General features: G+C 40.9%; 1 protein-coding gene across 2 annotated transcripts; it reads left to right on the top strand.

Annotated features, from left to right (window-relative positions):
* Window positions 1-5,977: 5,977 nt before the first annotated feature.
* LOC139028412 (uncharacterized) lies at window positions 5,978-10,236 on the top strand. Of its 2 annotated transcripts, none has more exons than XM_070445776.1 (3): window positions 5,978-6,278; window positions 8,980-9,324; window positions 9,490-10,236. In XM_070445776.1, exons 1-3 carry the CDS (start codon window positions 6,141-6,143, stop codon window positions 9,607-9,609), a joined length of 603 nt encoding a protein of 200 aa, XP_070301877.1. In that variant the 5' UTR covers window positions 5,978-6,140; the 3' UTR covers window positions 9,610-10,236. The 2 variants fall into 2 exon arrangements, with proteins under 2 accessions (XP_070301877.1, XP_070301876.1); XM_070445775.1 differs by having other exon boundaries at window positions 8,980-9,333.
* Window positions 10,237-10,345: the final 109 nt, after the last annotated feature.

The following is a 10,345-nucleotide window of genomic DNA, read 5'->3' as shown; positions in this document are numbered from 1 at the left end:
AAGTACAGGGAGTGAACATTTAATTAGCAACGGACAAGGAACAGGACAGGACAGCATCTGGACATGAACACATAACAACATTAATGCTGACACAGGGAACAGACTGAGGAGCAGACAGAAATAGGGAAGGCAATCAACAAAGTGAAGGAGTCCAGGTGAATCCAGTGAGCGCTAATGATGGTGACAGGTGTGCGTAATGAAGAGCAGCCTGGCGCCCTCGAGAGCCAGAGAGAGCGGGTGCAGGCGTAACACTTACAGGGACAATGTTACAGGGAATCCTCCTACCGGAATGTAACTTTCCCAAAATTCCGGTTCAAGGCTTTCTGGAGTCAGCAGGGAATTAGCCACAAAGGAATCCTCCTACCGGAATTTTTAACCCAGGATTTCTGAAAAAACTGAGAATTTCTGGAAAGTTTCGGGAATGCTTGCAACCCTACTAATACAGTAAAAAAAAATCAAACTTTTGGGGTGGTGTATTTCGATTGCAAATAATTTAATCCAGGATTCTGAACTAGATGTGCTAATTCTCATGGGAAACAAAAAGATTTGCGGAAGGTTCCACCGAGCCCCGTCAGTAAATTACACCATGATCATCACACAGGATGTATTGCACTAATATTCATATTACCCACATGAAAAATTTACAGCATCACTTCCACCTTTGTGCTGTTGTAATTTCCTTTAGACTGTTGCTGTGTAGACAAAATATATAACCCCAAAGGAGTTCTGCTAATTCTGTGCAATATAGCCTAGAGGTCTTCAATCTCTTGCCTCCAGCAGTCAAAGATATGTTTTGCAATACACAACTCCCCAACGTCTCACCATAGAGCACCTCAACCCCCAGCATCCCTGTGACCGCGAACATCCAGCCCTGTGCTTTCAACTCTAACACAGTGCTCTAGTTTTAGAACGTTTAGTATCAGTTTGTGAACCACCTTATTGTCACGGCTGTTGAAGGAAGAGGACCAAGGTGCAGCGTGGTGAGCTTACATATTACTTTATTATTGGAAATGCCGACAAAAACAATAAACACTACAAAACAAACCGTGAAGCTAAAGGCTATGTGCCATAAACAAAGTCAACTACCCACAACGAAAGGAGGGGAAAAGGGCTACCTAAGTATGGTTCCCAATCAGAGACAACGATAGACAGCTGTCCCTGATTGAGAACCAACCGCAAACATAGAAACACAAAATCATAGAAAACAAAACATAGAATATAGAAACATAGAATGCCCACCCAAATCACAGGGCGTGACACTTATACTATTTTCGCCAGCCGTAAGCTGGCGATCAGGCTGAACTTCCATCAACTGTCCATTTTCTTCCAAGAACAAGATAAAAAAAATGTAAGATGATTGATAACTTGAATTCGTGAGGAAATTCTTGAGTTGTCAGGCTTCACCTGAGTGATGATACATAACAACAAGGAACTAACGAGCATAGGCGTCTCTTCGGTCCATCTTCAGGGGTTAGCCAGTTTCTTCTCTCTCTCTATCTCAGGAAAGCTGCAATGCCATTTATGGTGGTGTGTTAGCAAACTGCCTGCCTCTGTCCATTCATTTATCAAGTCTGCCTTCTGATGTCACAGATGGTGGACTATAATATAAATAGTTACTGGACAGGAATCAAAAATATGTCTAATTCCACGTTCCTGCTACCCAATCAATCATCAATCAATCATATTTAGAAAGCCTTTCTTACATCAGCTGATGTCACAAAGTGCTGTATAGAAACCCAACCTAAACCCCAAACAGCAAGCAATGCTGGTGTAGAAGCACGGTGGCTAGGAAACTCCCTAGAAAGGCTGGAACCTAGGAAGAAACCTAGAGAGGACCAGGCTATGAGGGATGGCCAGATTAAATAACAGAACTATTTACTCCTGAGGTGCTGACCTATTGCACCCTCTACCACTGTGATTATTATTATTTGACTAGCAGGGTCAAATAATAATAATCACAGTGGTTGTAGAGGGTGCGAACAGGTCAGCACCTCAGGAGTAAATGTCAGATTGGCTTTTCATAGCCGATCATTCAGAGTATCTCTACCAGTCCTGCTGTCTCTAGAGAGTTGAAAACAGCAGGTCTGGGACATGGTAGCACGTCCCGTGAACAGGTCAGGGTTCCATAGCCCCAGGCAGAACAGTTGAAACTGGAGCAGCAGCACGACCAGGTGACTGGGGACAGCAAGGAGTCATCAGGCCAGGTAGTCATGAGGCATGGTCTGGGCTCAGGTCCTCCTCCGAGAGAGAGAGAGAGAGAGAAGAGAGAGAGAGAGAGAGAGAACGAAGAGAGAGAGAGCAGAGACGACGAGAGAGAGAGAGAGAAGAGAGAGAGAGAGAAGAGAGAGAGAGAGAGAGAGAGAGAGAGAGAGAGAGAGAGAGAGAGAGAGAGATGAGAGAGAGAGAGAGAGAGAGAGAGAGACGAGAGAGAGAAGGAGGGAGAACGACGAAGATGAGCATGAAAGACGACGAGACGAGAGAGAACTCTTCTACGAGCGCAGCATCACATCTATAATCTCACAACTATCGGACTACTGGACTAACAACTTCATGGACTCTCAAATACTCCAGATATAAGAGACTGACCCTAGCCCCCCGACACAAACTATTGCAGCATGAATACTGGAGGCTGAGACAGGAGGGGACCCAATTTCCTCTCTCTCTCTCTCTGTAAAATCTTTGCCAAGGTGGCTCGTTGGGTTTCAATTCCCTATTAAGATATTTTACATTGGTGTTTCCATTATTTCAGCAGTTACCAGTTCTACAGCTGCACCATCGAGAGCATCACCGCCTGATATGGCAACTGCTCCGTATCTGACCGTAAGGCGCCACAGAGTGTAGTGCGTACGGCCCAATACATCACTGGGGCCAAGCTTCCTGCCACCCAGGACCTATATACCAGGCGGTGTCAGAGGAAGGCCCAAAGAATTGTCAAAGACTTCAGTCACCCAAGTCATAGACTGTTCTATCTGCTACCGCACGTCAAGCGGTACTGGAGCGCCAAGTCTAGGTCCAAAAGGCTCCTCAACAGCTTCTACCCCCAAGCTATAAGACTGCTGAACAATTAATCAAATGGCCACCTGGACTATTTACATTGACCCCCCCACCCCGGCTTTGTTTTTACACTGCTGCTACTCACTGTTTATCCTCTATGCATAGTCACTTTACCCTTACCTACATATACAAATTACCTTGACTAACCTGTACCCCCGCACATTTACTCGGTACTAGGCCCCCTGTATATAGCCTCGTTATTGTAATTCTACTGTGTTACTTTTTCTTTTTACTTTATTTTATTTAGTAAATATTTCTTGAACTGCACTGTTGATTAAGGGCTTGTAAGTAAGTATTTCACGGTAAGGTCTACACCAGTAGTATTCGCCGCATGTGTTTTTCACAGAGTAGGCAAAAACCTACAGAGCAAAGACCAACCTTGCCACTGTGGACACTGTCCATCGTTCTAGATACTTTGACAATTACAACGTCTGCAGGGATGTAAAATCCACACACGTCCTTCTCAACGTTTTTGTGGAAAATCGGAAATGTGTTATAATTGACTGAAGTTATGGATTTTGTTAAGTTAAAGCTTTTTCATATTTTACTTTTTATAAAAGTCATTGCTTTAGAATTATACTTAAAAAAAAAAAATGAAATTCCATAAACATTTAGAAAGACAAACATGGCACAAGTAACCCCCAACAACAACTGCTCCTGGGCAGTAATTGTAATCAAATGAATCACCAACTGTTTGTTAGTAGAAAAACTTGAATTATAAACCCAATACATATTTTTTTATAATCTTGAATAACATTTTATTCTATGCCCTCAAGATGGAGCAATTGTAACACTTTGAAATCAAGTTTCTACTGAATTTCCATTGGGCGAAAATAGTTATACTTTTTATGGGCCTATTTATTTTCCTGGTGCGACACTGAAACATATACAACCAAAAAGTAGGCTATGGTGCAAAGGTGCGTTTCTAGAACTTTATTTAATTTTTAATTTTAGAAAATAAAGTTTCTAGTGGTCGGGGGATGGGTATCCTATGTAGGTGTATAGGAGTAGCATCACGCAGCAACACTAGCTGGATCCTATCCACATTCAGACTTCCGGTTTTCGGATTTTCCCTTCATAATAAAAGTCTGTGGTAAAAAGCTAATCGTATGATACGAAATCAATTATCTTATCACTGAACCAATTGCCATTGCTCATTTTATCAAGATCCTCAGTGGTTACTGAAAACAGTTTCCTCTGATTTGGCTTAGAAATGTATTTATGTTGAGAAGAATCACAGTCCTTCAATTCGACAGTGCATAAGTGAATGACTTCTTTCAGAACAAAGTGTACGTGACCAATGAAATGTGATTTGATTTGAAGTGGAGGACCTCTACACTACTTATCCTGTCATATGCAACTAGACAAAATGTGTCTTTGTACAGCAATTTGTTGAGTAATTCTAAACTACAGCCCACTGACAATGTTGATGTCTCAGTGCAGTATACGTGCCAAAGCTGGCCATGACTTGAATGCAATTTCTCAAATGGGTATTCGTCTGGAAATGTGACTATACTGGAAATAGTGTATGTATGTTTGCTAAATATGCAAGGTAGAATAAAGCTTCTAGGTAATTTGATCCTAGCCATGTCCATTTTTACAAGCAGGCTGTGGGGCATAGGTTACATAACAGCTTGAATGTTGAGAGCCCTTTGAATTCTTAGATATATCACATGCTCGGTTCTGTTGATTTTGATTCAAACCAATAAGGTATTCGTCCATGCTGTCTGTAGAAATGTCCCTCAGTTCTACTATCAGTTGTTTTGTAGTCTGGCCATACACTGCCTGGGCATCACACTTACTGGAAAGATTTTAACATAGACTCTGAATGTATTGCCGATAATTTGCTAAGAAATTTGTGGATAGAATTTCCTGAACAAAACGTTAAACTATGTCCTTTACACCACTGTAATTAAGTTGTTTATGAACCATGGATTGTGAAAATGTCCCTGGAATCAATGCTTCAAACTGTGAAATGGCCTTATTAAAGTGAGGAGACTGTTTCACTTGATCTAAGTAATCACTTATTGCATTCAGAAAATAGTGATGTACAGTATACTGAAGAAAAATATAAACGCAACATTTAAAGTGTTGGTCCCATGTTTGATGAGCTGAAATAAAAGATCCCAGCAGTTTTCCATACACACACAAAGCTTATTCCTCTCAAATGTTGTGCACAAATTTGTTTACATCCCTGTTAGTGAGCATTTCTCCTTTGCCAAGATAATCCATCCACCTGACAGGTGTGGCATATCAAGAAGCTGATTAAACAGCATGATCATTACACAGGTGCACCTTGTGCTGGAGACAATAGAAGGCCACTCTAAAATGTGCAATTTTGTCACACAACACAATGCCACAGATGTCATGCTGATTGCAGGAATGTCCACCAGAGTTGTTGTCAGAGAATTTTATGTTCATTTGTCTACCATAAGCTGCCTCCAACATCGTTTTAGAGAATTTGGCAGTACTTCCAACCGGCCTCATAACCGCAGACCACGTGTAACCATGCCAGACCAGTACCTCCACATCCGGCTTCTTCACCTGCGGGATCATCTGAGACCAGTCACCCAGAGTAAAACCACAGCAACACGTATTATTCAGAGCCCCATGAAATGACATCATTCTACAGACCGTACTGAGTACTCCCCACCCCACTTTAACATCAGCACAAATACACATATTTCTCTATAAGACAATAATGCATATGTTATTTGCATTGGGGGCATTTATTTGACCTAAACCCCACATTTAACGCAAACGTCACGAAAATATGAACAAATATATATATAACTGTTAATTATTTTTTTATATGTCCTGAATAAATACAGGTTAAAGGCACTTTTCTACTACTACGTGGAGGACTTTTATTTTGAACAGTTCCGAAATTACATGACCCGGAAGTACTTCTTTAGTGTTGCTGATGATATGCTGATGGGGCAATAGCCTACGATCGAATGCGGGAACCAACAGACTGCATGCTTATAGTCGCATGCACTTGTAGCCTTCATATCAACTGGGAGAATAGGCTATTTGAAGTTGAAAACTACAGTTGATTCCTGTCGGTGATAGTTCTTAGATACGAAATGGATGCCAATCCATCCTTCTCGCTGGCATGTCTTTACAGAAGCGATCCAATGTATTCGCTCTGTGCCTCAGATTTAATGACCGCTTCTCAAACTGTGAACAATAATTTCATAAAGGAACAGAAGCAACTTATGAAGGTAACGTTCTGCTTTTTACTGTGTTATTTTGTATTTTCAAATTTTCCGTCCGATTCGCTTGTTTGAATATAACCCACATATTTAGACTTATGTTTAACTTTATAAATGTATAAAGTTTTACTGGGCTTGTCTATTTTACTGGGCTTGTCTATTTTACAAGGTTTTTTAAATAAATAGCCTATTCATGTTCCTGTAAGCGCATATTCACTTTTCATTGAAAGTTAGAAGCATCACGTGACTTTTAATAATTCCAGTTACTGCTCTGTTAACTGTGTAAATAATTGTCTAGGCAGTGAGACTAGATGGTGACTTATTCATTTTCAGCTTAACCCTTTACACTCGTGGGAATTAGCCAATATGGATAGGGCTAAATTTAAATGTTTCTTACAGAATAAATATAAAAAGCTTTTGGATAACAATGTTAGCAATTGAAAGGGAACAGTTTGGAGATAATGGGGAAATTATTAGACCAAAGGTGAGGACACAACAGTTCACCTGACACAAAACAAAATCCAAACATTACACTGTTGATTTTATATGCAGTTTACATTTACTTTACTTTTTGCTGCATTTGTTGATAGTGAAATCTGAAAATACTCTGGATACATTCAGTAGCATGATAAGAATATTCCTGGAAAATGTGGGCTAGGCAAGGGTTTGAGTGAGAGGACTAATACCTCTGCAAAGTGTGCACAGTTCCTAAGTCATTTCAATGCACTTTTATGACTCAAATAAGAGTCTCCAAATGCAGTGTATTCGGAAAGTATTCAGACCCCTTGACTTTTTCCATATTTTGTTACATTACAGTCCTTATTTTAATACATTTGCTAAATAATTTTTTTTAAATGTTTTTGCTTTGTCATTATGGGGTATGTGTAGATTTATAAAGCAATAACTTTTTTTTTTTTAATTAGCAAATGGAAATATTACATTTATTTTTGCAAAAAATATTCTACGGAAATATCACATTTATATAAGTATTCAGACCCTTTACTCAGTACTTTGTTGAAGCACTGTTGACAGCGATTACTCCCTTGAGTCTTCTTGGGTATGACGCTACAAGCTTGGCACACCTGTATTTGGGGACTTTCTCCCATTCTTCTCTGCAGATCCTCTCAAGCTCTGTCAGGTTGGATGGGGACCGTTGCTGCAGAGCTATTTTCAGGTCTCTCCAGAGATGTTCGATCGGGTTCAAGTCTGGGCTCTGGCTGGGCCACTCAAGAACATTCAGAGACTTGTCCCGAAGCCACTCCCTTGTTGTCTTGGCTGTGTGCTTAGGGTCGTTGTCCAGTCTGAGGTCCTGAGCGCTCTGGAGCAGGTTTTCATCAAGGATCTCAATCAACTTTGCTCCGTTCATCTTTCCCTCGATCCTGACTAGTCTCCCAGTCCCTGCCGCTGAAAAACATCCCCAAAGCATGAATCTGCCACCACAATGCTTCACCGTAGGGATGGTGCCAGGTTTCCTCCAGACGTGACGCTTGGCATTCAGGCCAAAGAGTTCAATCTTAGTTTCATTCATTAATTTAGCTCTCCCAGCTGTGCTGTTGAGGAACTAGAGCAAGCACACTTTTCATTATTTTGTCTCGAACACAGTCCTGCATCCCAGCAATCACACAATTACTGTTGTTGTTTACACAAAAACGTCCATTATGAATCGCAATATGGGTCAGGTGGGCATCAGTTGATAGGTTGTTCTATTGCCAACACGACTGTTCAGAACAAACCAGGGTATGACGCCATATCATCTTGTACATCAAACATAGTGATCATAAACGTTGACACTGCTTATGGCAAGAGTTTTATGATATGGAAATGTGAAGTGCGTTTCATCTTTCAAAATACATAGTCTTCTTCAATAAGCATTTCCCTCACTCAGACAACACAAAAGTGGCCCAATTAGCGTGAGGGATGGGGGCAACTTCTTGTTGCGAGAGGTGCTCAAGTTCATAACTGCTGTCAGTCAAAACCCATACAGCGCTGTGAAGCACAGAGCCAGAGTTCTAATGTCATGTATAGCATGTTACTGTACAGTAATTACGTTCCAATTCAGGAGTTTATCAGTGCCCAAATTGGCCATGTTCAACCCGTACACGGTTACGAGTGTAAAGGGCTACCAGAATGTTTCCTAAAAGTTCAAACATGGTTACATTTCATTTAAATTTTGGTCATATTCTAGAAACGTTCTCCAACTGGTTCGATATTGGGAATGTTCTCAAATAGTTCAGAGAACGTTAAGAAAACTTTTCATAAAAAAACACGAGAACTTTAACGTTCAGAGAACATTCTAAGAATGTTATTTAACATTCCGTTCTCAGCATCAACAAAACTCCTTCTATCCTCTATTTTGTTAAGTTCATTAAGGTGTGTTGGTCTCGCCCACTAATTGGCCACACCCGATCTTAATGAGTTCTTGTTTCCTTTGATATGTGGTCTGTTTGAATATACAAAAATGAACAGCTTTGTATGTGTAAAAAACATGGCATGTTAGCTCCATCCTGGTGGCGCAGTGGACTAATCCCATGGATAGAGAACAGAAGATTATAGGTTTGAATCTGAACTGAACTGACAAGATAAAGAACAAATATCTCATGCACTTGCTCAACAGATCAAATGACACCGCTACTTTTGTCCTTTCCAACATGGCCATTTAGTGACTTCCTCCCTTGCTGTCACTTTCTCTCCTCATTTCCCCTCTGTCCAGACTCTGAAGAGGCTGGAGCAGCAGCAGCTTACCTGCATGCGTCAGCTGAACGAGGAGCAGAGGACCTTTGCCTTCGTCATGAACAAGAGGCTAAGCCAGAGGGGCGCTACGAGGCCTCAAACGCTCCCCTCCACCTCAGTCTCCTCTTCCATCGTCCCTCTGTCCATTAGAGGGTCCCGGTCTGCCCCGGCTGCTCTCGCCACCCGCAATGGGGCCAACAGAGTTGGCAGTGCCAAGAGCGCCAACAGCAGAGTCAAGTTTGAGCAGTCTTCTTCCAGCCTCTCGCCGTGGTCAGTGAAATTACAGAAGAAGAGTATGGAGATGCAAGACAGGGATGCAAGGGAGGTGAGCACTGTGAGTGGTCCTCTGTTCCAAATCCTGACCATGAGCTGCATTACTCTTGAGTGACCACTGCAATGGTTACTGAAAATTACCTTTCTTTCTGTAAAGGTGGCCTTTTTGCTAGGATGAGAAATATCTGTTTTGTTAATGACTTCTCTCTTTTATTAGGTTTTGAAGGAGTTTGGGGCCTCGGCTGGTCAAAGGTGTTGTTGTGAATGTGGTCACACCAGGGAGCTGTTGGACAGGAGACTGAGTTGTCCAGCCATATTACAGAGGCATCACTCTTGATTTTGCTACGGTATGGGGTGTCATGGATGTACGATACAGTATATTGCTACAGGGGGGTGCGAGAGTTTCTCTTGAACATCATCTACCTACTCGTACTGGATCGATATAGCTACCTTATTTCTTGGAGGTTATGCCATTCCAATGGATATCTGAACAGCATTTTACGTCATGACCGATAAATGAGTAACACTGTATGTCATGACAGCTTCATAATAAGTTACATGAACTATGTCAACATGTCATTACACCTTTAACTGTTTACAATACATGAAAAATGACACTGACTTGTCACTTGACATTCAGTGACATAAGATGCCTTTACATCTTTTGACATTTGTTATGTCATGTTTATGACCATAATATGACACTGTTATGACGTACAGTTCAAATAAAGTGTTACCAAGGTACATTCTGTGTTCACCTATATAACTTGTTTCCTGAAGATGACAACATAATATGTATCTATTGTTTTTGTTTTTTTCATGGGAAGTTGAATGCCAAGTTTTATTTTTTATCAAAATGTAAATTAGATCTGACTTTTACTCAAAGGAATATGTTCATAATGTTTTTGTTTTATTTATGACAGATTTTTGTGTGTGTAGTTTACCAAATAAACTGTAAACTGTAGTTTAAACTGTATGTTGAGGTTGGAATTCAAACATTTGATTTTAGACCAATGACAGCATTAAGAGATGAAAACGACATGACATCATCCTGTGTGACGCATTGTGAAACA

This window comes from Salvelinus sp. IW2-2015, linkage group LG11 (assembly GCF_002910315.2).
Source record: "Salvelinus sp. IW2-2015 linkage group LG11, ASM291031v2, whole genome shotgun sequence".
Taxonomy (NCBI): domain Eukaryota; kingdom Metazoa; phylum Chordata; class Actinopteri; order Salmoniformes; family Salmonidae; genus Salvelinus; species Salvelinus sp. IW2-2015.
This window is presented reverse-complemented; position numbering and strand designations above follow the sequence as displayed.

Bases quoted from the DNA above. Each gene is read 5' to 3' on its own strand.
- LOC139028412 (XM_070445775.1), top strand. From the start codon at position 6,141: ATGGATGCCAATCCATCCTTCTCGCTGGCATGTCTTTACAGAAGCGAT. The intron at 6,279-8,979 runs GTAACGTTCTGC...CCCTCTGTCCAG, and splicing joins AACAGAAGCAACTTATGAAG to ACTCTGAAGAGGCTGGAGCA. The intron at 9,334-9,489 runs GTGAGTGGTCCT...CTCTTTTATTAG, and splicing joins ATGCAAGGGAGGTGAGCACT to GTTTTGAAGGAGTTTGGGGC.